The sequence below is a fragment of the Phoenix dactylifera genome, chromosome 9, assembly GCF_051530095.1.
Source record: "Phoenix dactylifera cultivar Ajwa chromosome 9, Ajwa_hap1_PhDact_Kaust_v1.1, whole genome shotgun sequence".
Classification (NCBI taxonomy): Eukaryota; Viridiplantae; Streptophyta; class Magnoliopsida; order Arecales; family Arecaceae; genus Phoenix; species Phoenix dactylifera.
The window spans coordinates 27,180,220-27,205,309 of record NC_143198.1 but is presented as its reverse complement, the minus strand read 5'-3'; the positions used below and the strand labels follow the sequence as shown (position 1 = coordinate 27,205,309).

Below are 25,090 nucleotides of genomic sequence, written 5' to 3'. Positions count from 1 at the left end.
AGAGTCATATTTTATCCTTATCAACCTAGACATTAAAGCTACCGTGTAATCGAAATCCAAGCCCAGCCATATCTAGCACACAAAACCTCCAATCCTTCGAATAAAACAATAGACGGCAAAGAATTTAGATCAGCTCCTTCCAACTACGCTCGCACTAGATGGGTATCTCCTGACGGCAGAGAGGGCAAAGATGACTTTTCTCGAGCCACTGGGTGAGGCAGCCACCATGGAAGACATGCTTGCAAGGCATTCGCGTCACTTCCATCTCCAGCTCAAACTCCTCCAAGCAAATCGAGCACCCGTTGTCTTCAAACTCACCTCCAACACCATCGTACTTCACCACCTCCAGCTCCCTGATCGATGCCTCCGACGCCGGCGTGCCACCAAAGTCCCCACGTCCAATTTCTTCATCAGAAGCATTTATCGCCAGCTCAACCATCTCCTGCTCCACCTCGAGCAGCGCCGAGCCAGGTTGCGGATATGTATCTCAACGGTTAGCTCCAGCTCTTGGACGCCAGCATTGAAAGCGATTAGGCCTACGTCGGCAGCGTAGTCGATGAGCTTCTCCTCCCAGAACCGCCGAGTGTCCAGATCGTTGTAGAAAGTATGGAAAAGGATTTCAGGAATCATGTGACGAAGATCTCGTAGATCCACCAAGTGGCCGAGATACATGGAAAAATCAGTGAACTCGGGCCGACAGGCCAACCTTTGACCTCCATCGATGTACTCGTAGACGTGAAGGTGGACTTGCACAGGGGCCAGTGGCCTTGCTGACGCTCCCAAATTTCTCCCCCTGAGCAAAGCACTGACGTACGTAGTAGTGTCGCCGAAATATAACGCCATGGCCAAGATCGTCGTTTGGGAGAGTCGATCGCTATTGCTTTTCTCTCTCACTACTCCTCCTCCTCGTCTCTTCCGGTGAATGATGCAGTCGAGTAACCAAGCTTTCCGTGGGAGGGAAGAGGAGTTTCCCCTGGATTATAAATAGAGGCGCTGCGGCTTCTATTTTACCGAATCCTAATCCGAATGGGACGCGGCTCTTCGAGCGGACCGTGGATTTCGATCCTCAACGGCAAGCCGCAAGTTCTCCGGAAGGTAAATGAATGGTTCTGATTGGACCGAGGCTGATCGGACGGTCCAGTCTCGGTCTTAGAAAGATTTCGTTCTAATAATCCTAACCGTACTCGGAGTAGGACTCCACTCGGCTTACTTGATCCAAATTCTCATCGGACGGTTGCAATGCTAGCTGGAATAAAAGTAAATCAGGGAGGAAGTACAAGAAACCAACTAACCTGGAGTTTGAACTTGAGATAAGATTCGAGCCTAATTGGGGTAGGAAATAGCAAACCCATGCCTCGTCTAACTCGAATCAAGCAAGCTAAATAAAGAAGGAACACAATAAAAGCTAATTTTTATATAAAAAGAAAATTAGCAACTGGAAAACCGTTGCGCATTGAATTGGAGAGATCTCTCTCGGAGGAAAATCAGTGCTCTGATGGTGAATCCTGATTTAGAATGGGTCACGCCTCCTAGGCGGATTTTGCCCGGTAAAAAATTCGGATGCAGTGCAATCCTAATCTGAATGGAGTGGGACCCATGTCTTTGGCGGACTTGCTGGGTTTAAATTCTAAAACTATCAGAAATTCCTCAGGAGCTTGATTGATTTCTGTGCAATTACAAGGAGATCAAGCGGCAGGAGGACAAGACCATGGTTGTTCTCCCACATCCACTCCGTTCCTCTCTCTCACATTCCCAATCTATATGTTAATTAATCTAAACGAAGTCCCATTTATTCCTTTAAATTCTTCAGTCAAGTATTTATATACAAGAGAGCTTAGAATTCTGCTCTCCGTCCTGCCTCTCTCTCTCTCTCTCTCTCTCTCTCTCTCTCTCTCTCTCTCTCTCTCTCTCTCTCTCTCTCTGAGATTTCTACAGAGAGGATAGAAAATCTCTCCGGTCTTAACACCCTTACGGAAGCTATGCAGCCTTTCCTCGGGTTCGTAGAATCGGATTTCCCGTTTACCCACAACGGAGGAGCCATCCCCACCAACCAAAGCAGGCAGGCGGCCACGGTTCATAACGCATTCTTCGCATAATAGATCCACTTTGAAGTTGACTTATTCGCTCGGCCAATCGTTGGAATGTGTACGAGATACCATAAGGGCCCAATATCTCAATAGCACCCTTGTCTAAAGCTTCGAATGAGACTGAATATCCGAAACGCAGGAACGATCTGACTAAAAAGTCATTCAAAACTTGATCGAAGAACTAGCGTTTATTGAAGAAGCAATAGAGTCGATTATAAAAAGTACTAGTTTGAAAGGCTCGTTGGAATTGATCCGCTACGGGATTTACATTATACGCTAGAGAAGCACCTGAAGTACTAAACAGAATAGGTGGCAGAATTTTAGGGTACGACTTCTTTCTCTCTCTGAATTTATTTTCTTTGTAGTTTTTGGTCTATTTTTGGATTGTAGGAGGAGCTGATGAACGTGACGATAGGATTGGTGTGTTTGAAATTTGAAAATATTTTTTATTTTGAGTGAATTTTGAGCTTTTCATGGTTTTTCATTTGTCGGTTTGGTGTAATGAATATTTTTTATATTTGTATTCACATGGATCTTAGTTTTTTGCTCTGAATTGGAATGTGTTTGTTATTATATTGTCTGTTGAAGTTTTTTTTTTTGGATAAGAATTTGATATGTGAGCAGAGGATGAGAACTAGATTATTTGCTAGTTTGCTAGATTAAGTTGGCCTGTGTTTACCCTATTATGGTTGATCAGCTTCTGTACGTAACGAAGCTTGTGTGTGTTAATGTGCATGCATTTATAACGAGCAGCGAGCATGTTCTTGTAGAGCTGGACATTTTACATTTCGATTATCTGTTTGTGCTGTTAAAATTTTAGTTGGCCTTGTTTAGTGTAAGTTGTGAATATGACACCATCAGACATTGTTACTTCTAACAATTCCATTCAGATGCTCAAGTAGCAACATTCACTGACCATCACACTTTCTGTAATTCTTCCTATAAGCCATTCAACATTCAACAGTATTCAATCAATCATAGTGTATTCGGATTCAGCAATATTCAAAATTTTAATTAGATAATAGACCACTTGTTCTTTTCCTTTCATCATTATCTTGTGCTTGGACTTGCAATCGAACCCTTGGTAGTAAAAACTTATATCTTGAGTGGCTTATCTTGTTTTGTTTGAATTAGAGCAGGTGGATTAGTCAAGCAAACCTTATAAGGTTGGATGCTTTTTGCTGTTCTTCTCCCCAAATAAACTAATAACGCTCCTTCAATTCGAGTAAAGGAGAGAATTGTTACATTTACCCAACTATATTGTATATAAATCTCTTTGAGAAATGAGCTTGGCCAAGAAATTTTAATGAATAGTGTTCCTGGAGAATCTAATGTTCCTGGAGAATCAGTACTCTTGCAATTACATTTGTCCAAAGTTCCATTTCATATCACATAATTGTGTGAATAGTGGTATTAGGTATGCCATCGTTGCCTGTTAATGCATGTTACTGCCTCACCAAAGAACATCAAAGAAAAGAAATTCATAGAGAAGTTAATTTGAGCACTTTTAAACGTAATCGGAAAAAGAGAGAAGGCTATAGAAATTGGTGGAGCCACTGGTGGTGACTTGTTGAGTTTGATGATGGAATCCAATTCAAACTAGTTTATACTGTACTAGTATATACTACTATACTAGAATATACTATACTATACTATAATATACTAGTATATACTGTACTATACAAGTATATACTATATATTATAATATACTATACTAGCATATTCTATACTATTTTAACATAGAAATCTAAACAACAATAAAACAGCAGCACTATTTTAACACAGAAATATAAACAATAATAATGAAAATAAAAAAACATATGCAGCTAACGTCTATTTCTTCCCTTGCTCCCTATTGGATTAACACTGTCGAGGCTGCACGTGTGAGAAGTAGCAAAGCTCTATATTACTCACGGTTTTTTCACGTGAGACCAGCGTTGCTAACAATTCCTTCGATATCTAACCAACTGTCCTTTGTGGGATAAAAAGTAAACAAAAATGGCGCGAGAGGACTAAAAACTTTGCGGAGTTAGAGGAGATCATTAGATTCTACAATCCAAAATCATAATCTTTTAGCTAGATGTCTAAACTTCATCAAAAAAATGAATTTGAGTCTAACCAGCTTATTTATGTCATTCAAAAAGCAAAAAAGAAACGAGACACGGAGGAATAGTAATTTTGAGGTATCAAAAGAGATCACTGAATTGCTAGTAAAATAGGGGATATTGTTAAATTCTACAATACCTTTTTTTTTTTTTTTGATGAAGGAGACAGAGCCACCCAGCCTTTATTAGAAAACAAGTACAATATAGTATATAATACTATAGTATAGTATAGTATATTATCGAGAAAAGAAAGAAGGCTGCAGAAATTGGTGGAGCCACTAATGGTGACTTGTTGAGCTTGATGATGGAAGCCAATTCAAAAGAACAAGGGAACTCAAAAAACACTGGAATATCGACGGAAGAGGTGATTGAAGAATGTAAACTTTTTGCAGCTGGTGGGCGAGCACGACTAGCTAGACTGTCATTGAGGTGGAGCTCCAAGCCACCTGGAAGGGCATCGCTTATGCTAGGAGGGTCCTCGGGGCTAACAAAATATGTCTCAAGGGGGATTCAGCCATGGTTATTGATTGGCTTCGGGGGATAGATCGATCTGGCGACAGCCACCCGCTGCTTCGTAAGACCGGTAGACTAGTCGAGGGGATAGGTTTCTTTCACGCAGCTTATGTTTACCGGGAGATGAATAGTGCGGTGGATTGGGTCGCCTCTTTTGTTGCTCGATGCGCTGGAGAGTTCATATGGGCGGGTGTAGCGGATATACCTAGTTCTCTGTTTCAGCTTCTTTTTTTTGATTTGGCAAGTTGTACTCACATTAGAGTAATATTAATGCCGTTTTCTACCCAAAAAAAAAAAGAAAAACTTTCTACTTTGCAGCGCAGGTATTATAAGTCTTCGAAAAAAATAGACCCAATTGTGATGGTTTGAACCGCTGAACATTGTGAGTATATGTTTTAGGTTCCCTTAGTTGTCTATCTAATCGACTGCGAAGTTAGAAATATATATCAACAAGCGACCTGAGATCTACAATTTCATGAGTGCTGTAGCACTTTTTCTTTTGAATGAAAGTGGTACTCATTTTTAGCTCTGCGACTCTCAGAAAAAAGATGGTCATCTGTGGTTACGGATAATGTTCTGTTTGAAAAAATTACTCGCATGTGTTTCTTTGCCAGAGAAGAAGGCTATTTGTTTCTGCAGTATTCAGCATAACAGTTTTAGTCCATTCAACCAATTTCTCTGGAGTTAATGAATAGAATAAAATATTCAGAATAATCCGGTTTTCAATCACAACTCCGAAATTTTTGTGGTACTCAGAGCTTGCCTTGCAATAACAATAATCTTTTAGTCTTCAAATTCCAATCACAACTTAGTGTTCAACCAGTTTTTGTTTTGAGTTGTGTTTTCATACAGCTCCCCGACATAACTCATATGCATTACTAAGAACTGATTAAGAGAACAGAACAACTTTCCTGAATAAAGAGAGCAGGAAACACTCCAGATAACTAAGACAAGTCGCAAAAGACAAGGAAATCTTATTTCAACTTGAAGGCCCCCAACACTGTCTGATATCTCTTTGAAAAATCCAACAAAAATATTCTGTATATTGGGTTCCTACATTTTTATGCGGCGAAATATCAACTGCTTTGACTCGATGTGTCCTCAAAAGCATTCTAAGTTTTTGTCACACCCCCGCCTGCAGGGCACGTGAGGCACCCAATGCCCATATGGGGGCCACATGAGGGGAGAAAAACGTAGCTCCTCTGTCAAATATTGTCCGGTTCCAGAGCTTCATACAAGCATCCTTCATCCCCTCCTTGGTTTTGTTTTTCTTCCAAAACGCGTCTGCAGAATTTGGAGACGCCCGCCCCATATGCCCAGACTTTGGAACGAGTCTTTCCAATATGGGACTATTGGGTCTCACACCCTTTCCACCATCGGACAATAGCCGTCCTCGATTCTGATATCAAATATCACGTCCCCGCCTCTGTGGGGCACATGAGGCACTCAGTGCCCACGTGGGGTCACATGAGGAGGGAAACACGGGGCTCCCTTGCCAGATATTGTCCAGTTTCGGGGCTTCATGCAAGCGTCCTTCATCCCTCTCCGATTTTGTTTTTCTTTCAAAACGCGTATGCAGGATTTGGAGACACTCGCCTCATATACCCAGGCTCTAGAACGAGTCTTTCCGATGTGGGACTATTGGGCCTCACAGTTTTTGAATCCATCTGGCAAAGTGAGTTTGACCGTAAGATGGAGTTAATTCATGAATAAATTTAAACTTATGGGGCAGGTGACTAGTTTCGAGTTTTAGTATTTTGAATCGAGTTGAGTCTGAAACTCTAGCTACTCAACTTGGCTCAGCTTGATTGCATCCCTAGGTACAATATATGGCGGCTGGGAGTCAAGTTGAAAGGTAAGTTGCAAAGCCGGCATTACATAAGCCTAAGTGTATTCTTGTGCACTAAAGACTTCTCTAAATCATTTTTTCTTCTTAAATAAAATAAAAAAAAAACAGTTTCTTATACGGAAAAGGAAGAGAGAAGGTATCTTACTTGTTGCTTTATTCACTCTACAATGAATTTGATACCACAAATCCAAGCACATTGGTGTCAAAGAAGAGAGACAAAAAATTTGTATTCTCGTGGGAATATAATTTTTATATTTCATGAAAAAAAAATTTTCATAAGAAATATGAAAAAATTATTTTTTCGTGAGCCGGAAATCGAAATAATTTTATTTTTTTTCAAAAAAATCCTCTCAGAGATATAATTTTTATTAAAAATATAATAAAAATTATACATAATTTCCAAACATTAGTCCTTTAAAATCCGTTACTTTTTCATTCCGAACCAAACGCGCTAAAAGTGTTTTTTTAGGCATCCTATCTGTTTTCACCACGCCATCACCTGTCCCCCTTCACCCTCTCCCGACCGTCGGTCTCCACAAGCGGATGACATGGCGGCCACCAAGGGGTGTATAAATCTCTGCGGTGCAAAATGTGCCCCGCAGAGGATCCCGGCTCCCCTCCAAGGCGCAAAGTTTTGGGGCCGATCGACTCCCTGCTTCCCATCCTCCCCGAATTCCTCTCTCCAACTAATAAAGCCCTTCTCCGCCACGGCGCCCGGCGGACACTCCCACTCGGCGAGCCATGGAGGTGGGTTTCTGCCCCTCGCGCTTCTCCCTGGATGCGCGGATACTCTCCTCTCCTCCCACCCACTCTCGGGGCACGAGGGCCCGATTCAAGGCCGCCCTCACCCCTTCTCCCGGAGCTTCTCCGAGAGCATCCTCTCTTAGCAGCGCCTTTGTCGCTCCTTTTGTCGGAGGAAGCGTCTCCGGCGAGTTCTCCGGTCAGAAGTTGAGGATCCCCTCTTTAAGCCCGTGTCCATCCGGCCGCCGAGGCAAGAGGGGCGTCGTTCCCATGGTAATCTACGCACAGTGGCCTTCTGCGTTCTCCTTTTATTTTTTTTTTCTAGGGTTTTGGAGTGTACTGTGGGTGGCTTTTCAAACTTAAAGTCTAATTGTTTTTAATTTCTTTTATGTTATTGAAGTTCTGGCTTTTGAGATTTCGTGTTTGAGCTCGTTTTGCACAAAGGAATGTTTTTTAGGCAGACACTGTTTGCATAAAGAAACGCCTTTTGGTGCTTCTCTATTCTCGCTGATGCACGATATTGTATCCTTGGAAGTTATATTGATACGAGCTTTGAAAAGTAGAACTTGAGTCTCATATTCTTAATCAATTTAATTCACCATATACAAGTCAGTTCTAAGCAGTGATCCTAGGCAGAGGCCTAATGTGAAGTTTACATAGTAATTCATTTCATGTAGAATATTGTAATCACCGTCTTACATACGTATCCCAAAGTTTCCAAACGGCAGCTTGTAAAATTGTGCATATGTTTGGAAAAGGTATGCACTGATCTCATGGTAAGGTGCTTATAGCATCCCATTAATGCATTAACCATCTAAACAGGGAAAGCGGTACATGACTGGTATGAGATGGAAGGAGTGTATAATGGGTGTTTTTGATTGCTTAATCAATTGAGTATTTGGAAAAATAGGCTGATACTTTTAGTTTATCTATTTCTCTTAACATTATCTAAAGAGTATTGAGATGGTGTGTTTTGTAAAGAAGAGAGCGTACGCGTATAAGTTAATTGATACTTGCTCCCCTTAGTCCTGTTTTTGATACCATTTAGAATCTAACTTGTAGGGAGCACAATTGTGGCAAAAGGATAACATATCATCATTTTAAAGTCAAAAGAAATAGATTGTCATAAGTAGTGGCTGACTGCCAAACTGGATACAAAAGCACCTAGTGGCTCTTGGGCGCCCAAGCAACTGCCTAGGTGCTGATCTACACGACTGGTTGGCTTTGCTGCCTGGGGCCCCTAAAGCTAGTAGGCTCTTATGGATTGGAGCTGCGCAAGCATGTAGCCAAACTGCCTAGGCCCCTTTACAGCAACCTTTGACTACATTGTTCTGGACCACTTTGGGTGGCATAGACTAATATGCAGTTTACAGCATACAAACTGCTGAATTATGCCCATACCTAGCTGATAAATTATGAAATTCACATTATAGTTTGTTATGCGCTGGCACCTCAATCATTGGGGACTAGATCATATTTCCTAGGCTCAATGGGGTTTCTTAATTTGATAGGCTTTAGCACATGATGAACATAGGATTAAATTAGTTGTTCATTTATGACACTAGAATAGGATACTTCTCTTGATTGTTGGACCATCACAACTTGGTGCCGAGCACTATACAGTCCATGCATATAGCAACTGTTATATAATTGTTGTTTCAGCATCAAATTAACTATGATCAAGTTCTCATGTAACATGTAATGATTGGCTGCTTATAGTTGATCAATTGATTATAGTTTCTTCGTGGTTTGTGTTCATCTGTCAACAGGTTATCCCTTCTTGAGAGGAAGTGTGTGGGAGCAACCACCTCCAGATCTAGCATCTTACTTGTACAAAAACCGAATCGTATACTTGGGTATGTCTCTTGTTCCATCGGTGACAGAGCTGATGCTAGCAGAATTCCTTTATCTTCAATATGAGGATGCAGAAAAGCCAATTTACCTATATATAAATTCCACTGGCACAAGGAAGGTCTTTTTCTTTTCCTCTTCTATATCAGTATACCTATTAAGTAGTTCACTTTGAAAATGCATAATCAGAAAGCTTTATTCATTTCACATTCTAAATCTTTCAAAGGAGACTCTTACATTGATTATATCTTATATGACACATTAGAAATTGCTGTTATCAGATATATGAGTAGTGTGTGTGTGTATGTTCATTGTTTAGTAGATATAAGTGTTACAAAATTCACTGAACTTGCTTTAGGAACTGTAGTATACCTAGTGCCATGTGAAACTTAGTTTCAGAATTTGTACTTGGAGACACTGCAGTTTAATTGTGCAAAATGTTATATATAAGTTGGTGAAATTGTAAATATCCTGCATTCAGAAATTGTTTCTTTTCCTGCTCCAAACATTAGTTGTAACATCAGTATGGACTATTGAGCACAAGGTATTAAAGAGGAGATGGCTTGCTACACTTCTATACCCTTTTCCCCTACTTTTGGAACCTAGAAACTAATACCCCTGCAGTAGCTGCTTTGAGATTTCATCCAAATTGTTTTTTATGTGACTGTGCAGTGTTGACATGATTTAGATTTCACAATTAGAGTAATGTTGAAATGATATACGTGTAAATTTTATTTAATTTACAATAAATATCAAGCAATCAGTTGATGGCTTAACTTGCAGAGGTGGCCATTGCTTTTTAGCTGTGTCATAATGGACTGATTATATATTCATGCTTATATCATGTTTCTTCTCCCTGTTGCTGGTCTATGCTGTTGAAGGAATACTGTTCGACCTCCGCACCTTAAGTTTCCAGATAAGACAGCCTAATGTTCTGTAATCATTATTTGCATTTTATCCCTAATAAATTGTTTCTGATTTAGCTAATTTTTTTGGTGATGGGTAATATATTAAGTGTAGGACCAAATCAGGTTGTCTAGATGAGTTTTTGATTTACATACTTCGTATTACCATTCTGTTATGCTGTCATTTCTTAGATTTCCTATCTGGCTGCAGAGGGCACTTGTAGGCTGGCTGCACTATAAGGCTACAACCACTAGCAAAGTTAGCTGGTTGACAGGCCTTTTGGTACATATGGCATAATCTAAACTGTAGAAGGGATGAGAGGGGATATTGTGTTTTCAAGGGAAAAGCTCCCATCCCTCATAGCTGATGATCCTCTGGTTCTTTCATTAACAATTTTGTTCACTTTCCACCCAGATAGACTTGGTCCCAGAATGCTTGTGTAGCCATTTGATACTTTCTCAAAGGCCTAACAAAGACCACAGAATTCTGACGGTATCCCTAGCAGTCAGCTGTATCTGACCAGTCAAATTTCTGATAATAAATCCAGAACTGGGCCGATTTGGCCAATTCAAGCATACCGTCCAAATCAAATTTCAGCCTACCTGAGGACGGTTTATCATCTAAAAATAAAATATTTTGTTATACTTTACTATTCTTACATCGTATATGTATATTTTGATTGAATTATGATACATTTATTATTTTATATAAAAAAAAAAACTTGGATGTATATTAGATTTGAACTCTCGACCTAACTATGTTCTGAACCGTCTCAGTTGGGGGTTATGCATTGGCACTCTGCCTATTATTGATTCTGGCCCTATTACAGAATATAAATGCAGTATTCTGGCCCACTTCACAGGATATAAGTGTTGTATTTTAGCCCACTTCGTAGGATATAAGTATGATTCTATCTCTCCTCTATAGTTTTTTAGCTTATATACAAGATGGACATGTAGATCAAACATCCAAACCAACAATTATTTAGATTTCAATAAGTCATCTGCCAATATCTTGGTAAGCCGTAATGCAACGAAAGAGAAGTGAAGAAAAATCGGTGCAATGGAAAATTTTTTTTGAGGTCCTCATTCTTGGTTTTTTGAAATAATAGATTGCAATAGAAAAATAGATTACATTATCCTCAGTTTTTAGGGTCTACTTGATGGTTCTTGGGCCAGCTTAAGCCTGTTTCCAACTCTACTAATAAATGAATCTCTCCATTAGCTTATAGCTTCGTTAGCTTAGCCTCGCGATATCTCACATAAGTGAAACCATCGTTACCTCGAGGTAGTTTTCCTTTAATTGTTATCACAGTTTGTTTTTTTATCAAAACTGTTGTTATTTTTCAAATTTGTTTTACAAGCGACCATGGTTCTTTACGAGATTCTTAGATTATATACCGGAAGATTATGTTTATACAAAAAGTTTACAAGGAAATAAAACCAGGAAGTCTTACCTTTCACCGAAGTGCAGCTTATGTTATCTGTACTTTTATACACCATGATGTGGAATTTTTGGGTTGAAAATACCGTCTAATTCAATCTCGAGATGTTTCTGAAGCAGTTTCCAAGGCATCGAAAATTCAAAGCGCTTTCTTTCCATTTAGTGGGGACATTATATTCAGACAAAGCTTTGCCATGATGGAAGCTAAGATGGATTTGGCTACAATTCTTCAACATTTCTTTTTTAAGCTTTCAGCATCCTATGCCATGCTCCATACCCCACTGATGGTGTTCAGACCATTCTACACTAGCTTTTGGATCATGCTGGGATCAAGATACAAATACTAATCTAAATATCACTGTCCATACCACTGCAATATTATCCAAGTAGTTGGACGGATAATTTTTTTTTATTATCTCCTGATTAAAAATTACTATAATTATTTTGTTGCTATGCTCTCTACAGATTGAACCTAGCATATAACCACGTATAATGCAGAATGAAGAACTCCAAAATAAAAGACTGAAATTGTAGCTCAATTTCGATTTATATATTGAAATGTGGCAATGCTTTTCTAAACATACAAATAAATTGTAGACTCGTGCCCGTACATAATGTAGGACAAGCAACATAGAGCTGAAAAGATTTAGCGATTATAACTATAACTTAATGGTGATTTTCTTTCTATTTTATTTTTCATCATGTTTATTTTTTTTAATGAAAAGTTAGCTAGATGATTAGAATATTTTAGTAAAATTCAAAGATCGTAATTGTTTATGAACAAAAAATTTATGCATGCATATAAACCTGTCCGAGATGTCCTCGAGGACGAGGTTCCCATAAACCTTTCTTTTTTAAGGTAAAGATGGGAAAAGTGAGAAACTTCCCTCAAAATTTTGTGGAGACAAAGTTGGTTAGGTCCCATAAACGCTTCACCACTGAGCTGCATCCCTGTTTCACAGATCACGGCCATTCAATTTTAAACTAACGGGTCAATCTTTTGTTGTTTTCAGTGTTACAACTTGGCCCTCAAATATTATAATACTTACTGAAGATGCCCTCTCTTTAGTGACATTAGCTCGACAGGACAGGCCGTGAAGGCCCGGCATCGGAAGAGCTCGGAAGATGCCCACAGCGTACTCGACCGCTGGCCCCGCGGTAGCAACAAAGAGGAGGTCAAGGTCTCCGTAAAATAACCCACCCCTACCTAATGAAAGCGGCACTACTCGACCGCTGGCCCCGTGGTCGCAACGTAGGAAGACTCGGGCCACGAGAGGAGGTCAAGGTCTCCGTAAAATAACCCACCCCACGTTATATAAACGACAAACAAAAGGGACTGTGTTTCTTACGGTGACAAGTGGCACCACTCACAGCTGGGGTCAAGGTCTCCCCCGTGCCCACCTTTCAGGAAACCCCCCTCGAGAGGCCGTGTTTCTTACGGCGAGATCGCAAAACGTGCGGTACACGTTGGTGGTGTGGCCCCCACGAAACTTCCCGCTCTCCTTCGTTGCGGGCCCCAGCTGGACATCTATGCATCTCTTCAGTCCGTCGGGCGAAGGTAGAGTAGATCAGCTGCTAGAGTAATGGCAACCCGCTTTAATGTAAATTATTTGCAAATAGATATATTTATGTGGCAATAATTGTGCGTTGTAGTTGTTGGACCCAGATCGTTTAGGTTTAAAAAATAAATTGTCTAATGATTAGCGTTAAATAATTGGTATTAACAAATTGGGAAATGAGATAGGAGATGTCCAAACTTAGCAGTCAAAATGGAAAGTGAATATTTTGAAGCTGCGTAAAATAACAAATGCCTAGTTGAAAAATAAAAGAAGTTAAAAATATACCCTTGGAGTCAACTCAATTATTTAGAATCAAGTTCTCTGTATTATTATTAATACTACCCGGTAGCCATACTTAGAGCAACAATTAGGCATACACAACACATGGATACCAGATTGCTCGATGCAGCGGTGTCCGGCAATGTTGCCGTCCTTAATCAGTTGGTTAGAGAAAGTCCCAAAATCCTTCTTGGCAAAACTCCACTAAATAACACAGCCCTTCACTTTGCGGTGATATATGAGCACGAGCAATTTGCAAAAGAGCTGTGTCTGAGCAGCCCACCCCTCCTTTTGGCCACAAACTCAAATGGAGAGACTCCATTGCACATCGCTGCTATGGCTGGTCATCACTCTATGGCCACTTTTTTTATTCAGGTTGCAACGCAGGTGCCTCGTTGTGGCGGCGACATAGAGGGAGGCAACCCTCTAAAACAGATGATGATGACAACGAATAAGAAGGGAAACACTGCTCTGCACCATGCCTTGCGGCATGGCCACAGCAGCTTAGCGCTGGAGCTGCTGCAGGCGGAGCCCAAGCAGTCAGAATTGATTGACAGCAACCATGAGTCGCCAATGTACATTGCAGCCTATAGAGGTTTAGCTGATGCTGTCACAGCATTGGTGCAAATTCCTTCATCTAATCATGGAGGCTACTATGGCCACACTGCTCTGCATGCTGCTACTATTTCCGAGCATTCAAGTAATTTCTCTATTACTTCTATTCCTTCTATATCAGTTGCCTATTTTTTTTGACATCTATTAATTCTCTGCAGAAGCCACTTCGACAAACTAAATCTTCTGCACGCATTTCATGTCTTAGCACCAGTGCGTTCCTATTTCTTTTTTTCCCCGAGACTACTGCATGCATTCCTGATTTTGTTTTGTTTTAATCTTTACTGGTAGGCATAGTGGAAACATTGTTGAGAGAGAGGCCAGAGCTCGCCAAAGCTCAGAACGACCATGGGACTATCGCACTCGTTCACGCAGTAGCGGGCAATAAACTGGAGATGTTGCGGTTGCATCTAAGGTTTGATCCCTCTCTTGCATACATTATGAATCGAAAAGGCGACGCGGCCTTTAATTGTGCTGCTTTTCGAGGCAATGTACGCATAGCCGAAGAGCTCATTCGCCACTGCCCAGACTCCTGTTTTTTAGTTGATGGACGGGGCCGGAATGCACTTCAAGTGGCGATACTTGAAGAGCAGGTGGACTTTGTTAAGTACATCCTAAAGACACCTGCGCTTCATGGATTGCTCAACCAGCGAGATGACGACGAGAGCACTCCCTTGCATTTGGCTGCGGAGACTTGCAATCCGGAAATACTTCGAGCTTTGTTGGCTAATGAAAGTGTGGACCGTGCGGCCTTGAAGGGGAGACTTAGTGCTCTCGACATCTTCTTTAATCGAGTGGAACCTGCAAAAACTTTGAAATGGGTAACTCCTTGGGTCTGTTTTCTTAATCATGATCCTCCGAATTACGACTGACTGGATTAATCATATCGCAACGCCATGCAGAATGAGGCGTATACGCTGTTGCTTCATGCCACCATCCCCGGCCTGGCTACAGGTGACATATGGCATACGGCCGAAAAAAGACTAGCCCGGGAAGCAATCTGTCAAATCCAATCACTAACTCAAAGATACACACAAAACACCTCGTTGACGGCCATCCTCATTGCCACGGTCACCTTCGCCGCGGCCTTCACGATGCCTGGAGGGTTTAGCAGCGACGAGGGCCCTGACGAAGGCTTGCCAATTCTAGCAAAGAAAGCAGCCTTTAAGGCGTTCTTGATATCGGACACCATTGCTATGGTCGCCTCACTCGCCGTTTCTTTTCTTTGTATATTTGCAGGATGGGAAGACATCGACTTCTTGCTCCACTACAGAGCATCCACAAGGAAGCTGTTGTGGTGTGCAATTGCGGCGATGTCTGTGGCATTTGCATCCGCGATGTTCGCAGTGCTAGCACCAGGAAACTTGTGGCTTGCTATCCTTATTTCTTTGCCGTGTTGTGCCCTTCCCTTCCTCACCTATATCTTGGCTATGTGGCCGCTCGGCAAGCTCCGTCTTCGTTATGGTGGGACGTTTCGCCCGGATCTCCTCCAACAGGTCTAGCTATCGAGAATAACTTGTACTGAATTCGATATTTATCAAGTTAGACTTGAAACTAAATTTAGTTTTGAGTTATTGGAACGATTTTTTTTTTCTTCTATGTATCTTGTCCTGCAAATTATTCAAAAGAATCAATAGAGTAACAAGCCGCTCGCCATCTTTTCATTCCCTCCCCTCCAAATCCGTCTCCGGGATTGATCATGACTTGATGGTTTCTGTTGGTGTCCTCTCTTAACAATATTGGACTAGGAGGGGACTTGAGTAATTGACCTGTTGCCTTGCACGGTTGTGACACAAAAATGCAAAATAATTTGGTTTAAGGTAAGCCATGGTAGATGTTCTTTACTTAGTTCTGATTGTCCGAGTAGAAATTGATGGATTAGATGGACTTGCGCCCTAGGACATAACATGTCCTTGTGACTTCCGCTCCACTTCAACTATACCGAGGCCCACCCGAGCACCGTTGCCGCGCTTGGCGGCGCCAAGCGGAGGGGGAGGCCGGTGCCCGCCGGCCATACCGCCCGGGTCTCGCTTGTTCTCATCATGCCCAAGTCCGATTATAATCGCCGGATTGGTGTGTTTCAGGTGAATTAAATCATTACTCTTTTTATTTTATTTTATTTAGGACAGAACCATTCACTTGTAATAATATTCCATGAATTCTTGATTTTTGGATTTTCGCAAATATTTATTGGTTAAATTATTATTCTAATTATGAGTTTTCGCAGGACTCTTCCTTGTTCTTACTCGATTAAATACTATGTTCTGAGAATAGATTGAATGCTTTTATAGTTAATGACCCTGCAGTTTATATTTTGGTTGATTCTATTGATTTTGTCTTTGATTGAACTGTTCCAGAATGATGGACGTGTGATCATGGTCTCCTACTGTGAACTGCTCTGTTTTTTGGTGCACGCGTGCTTGATTTGTTTCTCTCTTCTTCTTTTCTTGTCTTTTCTTTTTTTTTTTTTTCCTCTCTAATGTCGCTGCAGTGTCTGTGCACATTATTTTACTCACCCTTGGGTTTGCCTTAGTGGCAATGTGGTGAAAATATATTAAAACAGAGACATCAAAGTATATATGATGACAAGAAGTTCATCTGTGTGTCGGGGTTATTGTAAAGCAACAAGAATTCTCACCAAAATGCTTAAAATAGCTCTCAAACTGAGAAAAGATCAAGTCAATATGAGAAAGGAAGAAGTGAAAAACCACAATTTCATTTTTATTTGATGGTTTTCTGCATGATGATTGAAGTTCTATATTTTTTTTAAAATTTTAAGTGCTCCATTCACCATTGGTTCTATCCTCCCTGGGCAAGCAATTGGCTCATTTCAAAGACTCATCTTGTTAAGCATACAACTGTGAACTACTTGAAAACAAAAGCTTAACCTTATAACTCTCTATCATCATGATATCACCAGCATTATTTTCTAAGAACCATCTAATCCACTACCTTTCTCTTATTAATTGTTTGTCTCGGTCCTGTTGGGAACAGGATAAAATTCCACTCTGTTTCTATTTAAGAAATGTAAATAAGAAACCAAAAGAGATAAACCCAGCATCCCAAAACAAATTATGACTAATCCAAGCAAGTCTCCACCTCCCTTTAGACGGTGTGGTACAATCAAGCAAGTCTAAAACCCTATAACCAAAACCTCCCCTAAATACATAGCTGCAGAAAATCAGAAAACAAAACAGAAGAGGATTGAATTTCTAATCCTCTTCTATTTCCAAGATCACAACCATCTACCCAGCCTCTTTTCATTTAATAATTGGTGTTCAAGATTTCAATCATTCAATCTTCTTGTCACTTCCCTCTGGGCGCGTAGGCCATTGTTTGCCTTCCTATGGGAGGGATGATCAAACATCCACCCTTCTTCTCCCCTATGACTTTCTATGCAAAACAAAGACTTTGCACATTATGCAACTTGATGTTGTTTCCTCCCTTATGGAGCAATCTATCAATTTATCTGGGTACCACGTAAAAAGCAATTGCTTGTTTGTTTCCAACACTTCCATCTAATTTACCTTTGCATTAAGCATAAAAAAACAGTTCCTAGTGTTAGTATTGTCGGATAACCTATTACATTTCAACTTGGTATAATGAATTGATTTCAACTTAAATTGATTATTTTGAGGAATTTAAACTAGGTTTACTTTATCTTCATAAATTGATTGACCTCTATATATATACTCTCACCATAACTGTGGATCCCCTAACGGGTAACTGCAGAGGCTATTGCACCTAATGGAGACACTATAACAACATCAAGCCAGCCATGCATGCTAAGGTTCAGAAGCCTACCTGTTCGATTGATGCGGACGTGTCTAATGGGAATCCCTCTTTTAATGGGGATATGCACCGAAAGCCAGAAAATAACCATGGAGGTACTGAGATATAAGGAAACCGGTCGGAGAGCCGAGGCCATTAGAGTGAGGTTAAAACCGAGGGCTGGGACAACTGATCTACCACAACTATATGCAGCAGAGATCTTCATGAACTCTCAGCTCTCATGAGGAAAAGAATTTGTATACAATTGGAAGTGGTCGTTCTATGTGTGGACTTCACTTTACATGTACAATATGCTTCTGATTAGTATTGCTGGTTAGGATATGATGGATACCTACAAATAGGATGGGGAGCTCTTTGATGATGTGCCTAAAATCATGAAGAGATGGCGTGAGCGGAGGAGCAAGAGGAAGGCTCCATTGCAAGAGATGCAATTGCCGGGGCTTATTGAGGGTTCAGCTTCAAGCAATGTAGGAAGGACAGGGGAAGTTATTGAGGATTTTGGTGACTTTGAAGCCTCCGAATCTTCGGAATGTGTTGGTGGTTAAGTTGTTCTACAATCTTCAGTACATGATCAAGTTGCACTTGAATGTTGTTGCTTTTGTAAATATTGTTCCTTACCGAATGCTAATTTTTCTATTAAAAAAAGGCTTCTTTACTGAATTTATAGTATCTTTCCTCTTCCACAAAATGTAATTAATAAAGCAAAGTGCACTAAAGATAAAGAACTTTGACGCAACCTTATAATCCACCAATATATACTAAAAAAGAGTTATGACATATAGGAAGTCCACTTACCCACAAGCAACAAAGATGTATAGATTCTGCAACATCAAGAACTGCTGGAGAAAATAAACAAAAAAAAGCTGCATACAACCTTCAGCTTCATTTTATAAATGAAACTGTCGCTGATTCAAAAGCAAGAAAGCAAGAGATTCCTCCCTGTAGTCGCAAAATATATGTTCTAAGTCCCAGTTGCAGGGAGATATGCGTATGAGAGACAACCATTGAAAAAGAATGGATAAATCTTCTGATATCTATTAAACGTGGAAACCATTCAATCAAAATAACCAAAAACTTGATAACAGAGTCATATTTTATCCTTATCAACCTAGACATTAAAGCTACCGTGTAATCGAAATCCAAGCCCAGCCATATCTAGCACACAAAACCTCCAATCCTTCGAATAAAACAACAGACGACAAAGAATTTAGATCAGCTCCTTCCAACTACGCTCGCACTAGATGGGTATCTCCTGACGGCAGAGAGGGCAAAGATGACTTTTCTCGAGCCACTGGGTGAGGCAGCCACCATGGAAGACATGCTTGCAAGGCATTCGCGTCACTTCCATCTCCAGCTCAAACTCCTCCAAGCAAATCGAGCACCCGTTGTCTTCAAACTCACCTCCAACACCATCGTACTTCACCACCTCCAGCTCCCTGATCGATGCCTCCGACGCCGGCGTGCCACCAAAGTCCCCACGTCCAATTTCTTCATCAGAAGCATTTATCGCCAGCTCAACCATCTCCTGCTCCACCTCGAGCAGCCGCCGAGCCAGGTTGCGGATATGTATCTCAACGGTTAGCTCCAGCTCTTGGGCGCCAGCATTGAAAGCGATTAGGCCTACATCGGCAGCGTAGTCGATGAGCTTCTCCTCCCAGAACCGCCGAGTGTCCAGATCGTTGTAGAAAGTATGGAAAAGGATTTCAGGAATCATGTGACGAAGATCTCGTAGATCCACCAAGTGGCCGAGATACATGGAAAAATCAGTGAACTCGGGCCGGCAGGCCAACCTTTGACCTCCATCCATGTACTCGTAGACGTGAAGGTGGACTTCCACAGGGGCCAGTGGCCTTGCTGACGCTCCCAAATTTCTCCCCTTGAGCAAAGCACTGACGTATGTAGTAGTGTCGCCGAAATATAACGCCATGGCCAAGATCGTCGTTTGGGAGAGTCGATCGCTGTTGCTTTTCTCTCTCACTACTCCTCCTCCTCGTCTCTTCCGGTGATGCAGTCGAGTAGCCAAGCTTTCCGTGGGAGGGAAGAGGAGTTTCCCCTGGATTATAAATAGAGGCGCTGCGGCTTCTATTTTACCGAATCCTAATCCGAATGGGACGCGGCTCTTCGAGCGTACCGTGGATTTCGATCCTCAACGGCAAGCCGCAAGTTCTCCGGAAGGTAAATGAATGGTTCTGATTGGACCGAGGCTGATCGGACGGTCCAGTCTCGGTCTTAGAAAGATTTCGTTCTGATAATCCTAACCGTACTCGGAGTAGGACTCCACACTCCACTCGGCTTACTTGATCCAAATTCTCATCGGACGGTTGCAATGCTAGCTGGGATAAAAGTAAATCAGGGAGGAAGTACAAGAAACCAACTAACCTGGAGTTTGGACTTTAGATATGATCCGAGTCTAATTGGGGTAGGAAATAGCAAACCCATGCCTCGTCTAACTCGAATCAAGCGAGCACAATAATAGCTAATTTTTTATATAAAAAGAAAATTAGCAAATGGAAAACCGTTGCACATTAAATTGGAGAGATCTCTCTCAGGGAAAATTATTGCTCCGATGGTGAATCCTTATTTGGAATGGGATGCGCTTCCTAGGCGGACTTTGCCCGATAAAAATTCGGAAGCAGTGCATCCTAATCTGAATTAGAGTGGGACACGTGTTTTTGGCGGATTTGCCGGATTTAAATTATAAAACTGTCGGAAATTCTTGAGGAGCTCGATTGATTTCTGTGCAATTATAAGGAGATGATGAGCAAGATCAAGCGATAGGAGGACATGGCCGGCCGGCCGGCCACCTGATCTCTGCTGCTCCGCTTGCAACCATGGTTGTTCTCCCACATCCACTCTGTTCCTCTCTCTCACATTCCCAATCTGCGCGTTAATTAATCTAAACGAAGTCCCATTTATTCCTTTAAATTCTTCAATCAAGTATTTATATACAAGGGAGCTTAGAATTCTGCTCTCCCTCTCTCTCTTCCTCCCTCCCTTCCTCCCTCCCTCCGAGATTTCTACGGAGAGGACAGAAAATCTCCGAAGCTTCCTCTAATAATAGAATTTTAGGGTACGACCTTTTTCTCTCTCTGAAGTCTGAATTTATCTTTTTTATAGTTTTTGGTCTATTTTTGGATTGTAGGAGGAGCTGATGAACGCGACGATAGGATTGGCGTGTTTGAAATTTCACAATATTTTATATTTTGAGTGAATTTTGAGCTTTTCATGGTTTTTCATTTGTCGGTTTGGTGTAATGAATATTTTTTATATTTGTATTCACACGGTTCTTGGTTTTTTACTCTGAATTGGATTGTGTTTGTTATTATATAGTCTGTTGAAGTTTTTTTTGGGTAAGAATTTAATATGCGAGCAGAGGATGAGAACTAGATTGTTTGCTAGATTAAGTTGGCCTGTATTTACCCTGTTGTGGTTTATCAGCTGTTGTATGTAATGAAGCTTCTGTGTGTTCATGTACATGCATTTGCAACGGGCAGCAAGCATGTTCTTGTAGAGCTGGACATTTTACATGGGGATTTTCTGTTTGTGCTGTTAAAATTTTAGTTGGCTTTGTCATGTGTAAGTTGTGAATATGACATCATCAGACATTGTTACTTCTAACAATTCCATTCAGGTGCTCAAGTAGCAACAATCACTGACCATCACACATTCTGTAATTCTTCCTATAAGCCATTCAACATTCAACAGTATTCAATCAGCCACAGCGCATTTGGATTCAGCAGTAATCAAAGTTTTAATTAGAAAATAGACCACTTGTTCTTTTCCTTTCATCATTATCTTGTGCTAGGACTTCCAATCGAACCCTCGGTAGTAAAAACTTATATCTTGAGTGGCTTATCTTGTTTTGGTGGAATTAGAGTAGGTGGATTAGTCAAGCAAACCTTTATAGGGTTGGATGCTTTTTGCTGTTCTTCTCCCCAAATAAACTAATAACTCTCCTTCAATTCGAGTAAAGGAGAGAATTGTTACATTTTCCCAGCTATATTGTATATAAATCTCTTTAAGAAATGAGCTTGGCCAAGAAATTTTTATGACTCTTCTTTGTTTGTAGGAGGTATTGCAGTCACAATGGCCCTAGTCTTACTCTTGTCAATCTCAATATCCCTTTTGTGCACTAAGAATCCTAGGAAATTTTCTATCGAAACATCGAACGTGCATTTTTAAGGGATTCATTTTTACTAATGATGTTTGGTTCTCTAAAAAGCCACTTCCAGGTTGACCAAGTAATCATCTTTAGTTTCTAATTTGCCCATTGCGTCATCAATATAAATTTTCATGAATCAACTAATCATGCTATAGAAAATTATATTCATTGCCCTTTGATAAGTGGCACCAACATTTTTTAGATTGAATGGCATTACAATACATTTGTAAGTCCTAATGGCACTAGGACATTTAATTTCTCGCTTATGGATGCCTTCTTAGGATATGTAAATTTGATTATAATAGGAATGACTATCTATGAAAATTAAGATTTCATGCCTCGCATAAATAGCTAGGTTGGGTCTCCCTAACACTTTAATCAAAAAAAAGAGAAGGATTTCATGCCTAGCAACCCGGTCGATTAGGAGCTCTGCTATTAAAACTGGATATTTATCCCTTGAATGGTTGTATTCATGCTTCTGAAATCTATACAAACCTTGAGCTTCCCATTTTTCTTCACCATAGGGATTGTATTGGACAACCATTCTATATTTTGGGAGAGTCCAACCTTAAGTAATCTTTTAGTCTCTTTTCTTTCTTTTACTTTTAACATTGCCTCATTAGACATCCTTCAATTGGAAGGTTGATAATAGGGGCCAAACCCTCTTGATAGGTAACCTATGTTCGACTAATTTTCAATCTAACCCAAGTATCTCATCATGATCACAAGCAAAACAATCTTTATACATATATATGTAGTATCTTTATAAATGTTTCTTTGAACTTAGCATCCAATCAACTACTAATATATGTTACTTAGTCACAAGAGTTAGTTCAATCAAAGGATCTTGCGACTCTACTTTTAGATTCTCTGACTTAATAAGTCTGGCATCTAATATGCCCCCAAGTTACATTGTCTCAAAATCCTCAGTCTCAAATACATAATTGATGCTCAAAACTATTTCATTTTGAATTATCTATTTTTCTGTCTTATAGATCTCCAATCTATTAAGAACTTGTTTTTTGGAATATCTTAGCCTATCCGATTGAAGTTTGCTTGCTTCCTTTATTACTTTCACTCACAGATCACCCAACAGTTGTATATAATTTCAATGACCCACTAATATTTGGAGCAGAGATCTTCATGAACTCTCAGCTCCCATGGGGGAAAGCATTGGTTTACAATTGGAAGTGGTCGTTCTATGTGTGGACTTCACTTTACATGCACATTATGCTTCTGATTCTCTGGTATTGCTGGTTAGGATATGATGGATACCTACTGATGTGGGGTCGGAACCCCGACACCAACCCGCACACCAGACGAGCAGGGAAAGCATCCGCGTCCTCCCCGAGGTATTGTCCGCTCTGGGATTGCCGCTTCGGGTCTGCGGGAGGTCGCCCAGGGAGGTCGCTCAGGGCCGGAGCCCAATGACAGTCCCAATGACAGTCCCGAGCCCTGCCGGCGCGGGGGTCCGCGGAGGTTGCTCCTACCCTCACGGTTTTGTCCCGCAAAAGGGCCCTCGGTTAGAAGAGGTGTTTGCACCCCCCATTTAAGGCACAGACCTTTCCGCTGATTATCCGATGTGGGACTAAACTGGGAACCCCATCCCACAACACAGCCCCCCCAGCGGGAAGGTCTGTGCGTGGCCGGGGCCCTTCCTCTAGCGCCATCTGATGTGGGGTCGGAACCCCGACACCAACCCGCACACCAGACGAGCAGGGAAAGCATCCGCGTCCTCCCCGAGGTATTGTCCGCTCTGGGATTGCCGCTTCGGGTCTGCGGGAGGTCGCCCAGGGCCGGAGCCCAATGACAGTCCCAATGACAGTCCCGAGCCCTGCCGGCGCGGGGGTCCGCGGAGGTTGCCCCCTACCCTCACGGTTTTGTCCCGCAAAAGGGCCCTCGGTTAGAAGAGGTGTTTGCACCCCCCATTTAAGGCACAGACCTTTCCGCTGATTATCCGATGTGGGACTAAACTGGGAACCCCATCCCACAACACAGCCCCCCCAGCGGGAAGGTCTGTGCGTGGCCGGGGCCCTTCCTCTAGCGCCATCTGATGTGGGGTCGGAACCCCGACACCAACCCGCACACCAGACGAGCAGGGAAAGCATCCGCGTCCTCCCCGAGGTATTGTCCGCTCTGGGATTGCCGCTTCGGGTCTGCGGGAGGTCGCCCAGGGAGGTCGCCCAGGGCCGGAGCCCAATGACAGTCCCAATGACAGTCCCGAGCCCTGCCGGCGCGGGGGTCCGCGGAGGTTGCCCCCTACCCTCACGGTTTTGTCCCGCAAAAGGGCCCTCGGTTAGAAGAGGTGTTTGCACCCCCCATTTAAAGCACAGACCTTTCCGCTGATTATCCGATGTGGGATTAAACTGGAAACCCCATCCCACAACACCTACAAAAAGGATGGGGAGCTCTTTGATGATGTGCCTAAAATCATGAAGAGATGGCGTGAGCGGAGAAGCAAGAGGAAGGCTCCATTACGAGAGATGCAATTGCCAGAGCTTATTGAGGGTTCAGCTTCAAGCAATGTAGGAAGGACAGGGGAAGTTATTGAGGATTTTGGTGACTTTGAAGCCTCCGAATCTTCGGAATGTGTTGGTGGTTAAGTTGTTCTACAATCTTCAGTACATGATCAAGTTGCACTTGAATGTTGTTGCTTTTGTAAATATTGTTCCTTACCGAATGCTAATTTTTCTATTAAAAAAAGGCTTCTTTACTGAATTTATAGTATCTTTCCTCTTCCACGAAATGTAATTAAAAAGCAAAGTGCACTAAAGATAAAGAACTTTGACGCAACCTTATAATCCACCAATATATACTAAAAAAGAGTTATGACATATTGGAAGTCCACTTACCCACAAGCAACAAAGATGTATAGATTCTGCAACATCAAGAACTGCTGGAGAAAATAAACAAAAAAAAGCTGCATACAAACTTCAGCTTCATTTTATAAATGAAACTGTCGCTGATTCAAAAGCAAGAAAGCAAGAGATTCCTTCTTGTAGTAGCAAAATATATGTTCTAAGTCCCAGTTTGCCATCTGCAGGGAGATATGCGTATGAGAGACAACCATTGAAAAAGAATGGATAAATCTTCTGATATCTATTAAACGTGGAAACCATTCAATCAAAATAACCAAAACTTTGATAACAGAGTCATATTTTATCCTTATCAACCTAGACATTAAAGCTACC

General features: G+C 41.4%; 2 protein-coding genes and 1 pseudogene across 6 annotated transcripts; 2 read left to right on the top strand and 1 right to left on the bottom strand.

The window, feature by feature from the left end:
* Positions 1-154: 154 nt before the first annotated feature.
* LOC120112531 (E3 ubiquitin-protein ligase MPSR1-like) lies at positions 155-439 on the bottom strand. Its single transcript, XM_039132098.2, has one exon. The coding sequence runs from the start codon at positions 437-439 to the stop codon at positions 155-157; it is 285 nt and encodes a 94-aa protein (XP_038988026.2).
* Positions 440-7,016: 6,577 nt separating this feature from the next.
* On the top strand, positions 7,017-15,612 carry LOC103699527 (protein ACCELERATED CELL DEATH 6-like). Of its 5 annotated transcripts, none has more exons than XM_088704713.2 (5): positions 7,017-7,301; positions 9,065-9,267; positions 13,721-14,033; positions 14,237-14,766; positions 14,848-15,612. In XM_088704713.2, the coding sequence occupies exons 1-5, from the start codon at positions 7,103-7,105 to the stop codon at positions 15,445-15,447; spliced, it is 1,845 nt and encodes a 614-aa protein (XP_088560839.1). In that variant the 5' UTR covers positions 7,017-7,102; the 3' UTR covers positions 15,448-15,612. The 5 variants fall into 5 exon arrangements, with proteins under 5 accessions (XP_088560839.1, XP_088560838.1, XP_088560841.1 ...); XM_088704712.2 differs by having other exon boundaries at positions 13,709-14,033; XM_088704715.2 differs by having other exon boundaries at positions 7,160-7,568; positions 13,709-14,033.
* Positions 15,613-15,867: 255 nt separating this feature from the next.
* Positions 15,868-25,028, top strand: LOC120112529 (seipin-1-like; annotated as a pseudogene).
* Positions 25,029-25,090: the final 62 nt, after the last annotated feature.

Excerpts from the sequence above, each read along its gene's own strand:
- LOC120112531 (XM_039132098.2), bottom strand. The coding sequence starts at position 439 with ATGGTTGAGCTGGCGATAAATGCTTCTGATGAAGAAATTGGACGTGGG.
- LOC103699527 (XM_088704712.2), top strand. The coding sequence starts at position 7,103 with ATGGCGGCCACCAAGGGGTGTATAAATCTCTGCGGTGCAAAATGTGCC. Across the intron at positions 7,302-9,064 it reads CCACTCGGCGAGCCATGGAG|GTTATCCCTTCTTGAGAGGA; the intron begins GTGGGTTTCTGC and ends ATCTGTCAACAG. Across the intron at positions 14,767-14,847 it reads CTGCAAAAACTTTGAAATGG|AATGAGGCGTATACGCTGTT; the intron begins GTAACTCCTTGG and ends AACGCCATGCAG.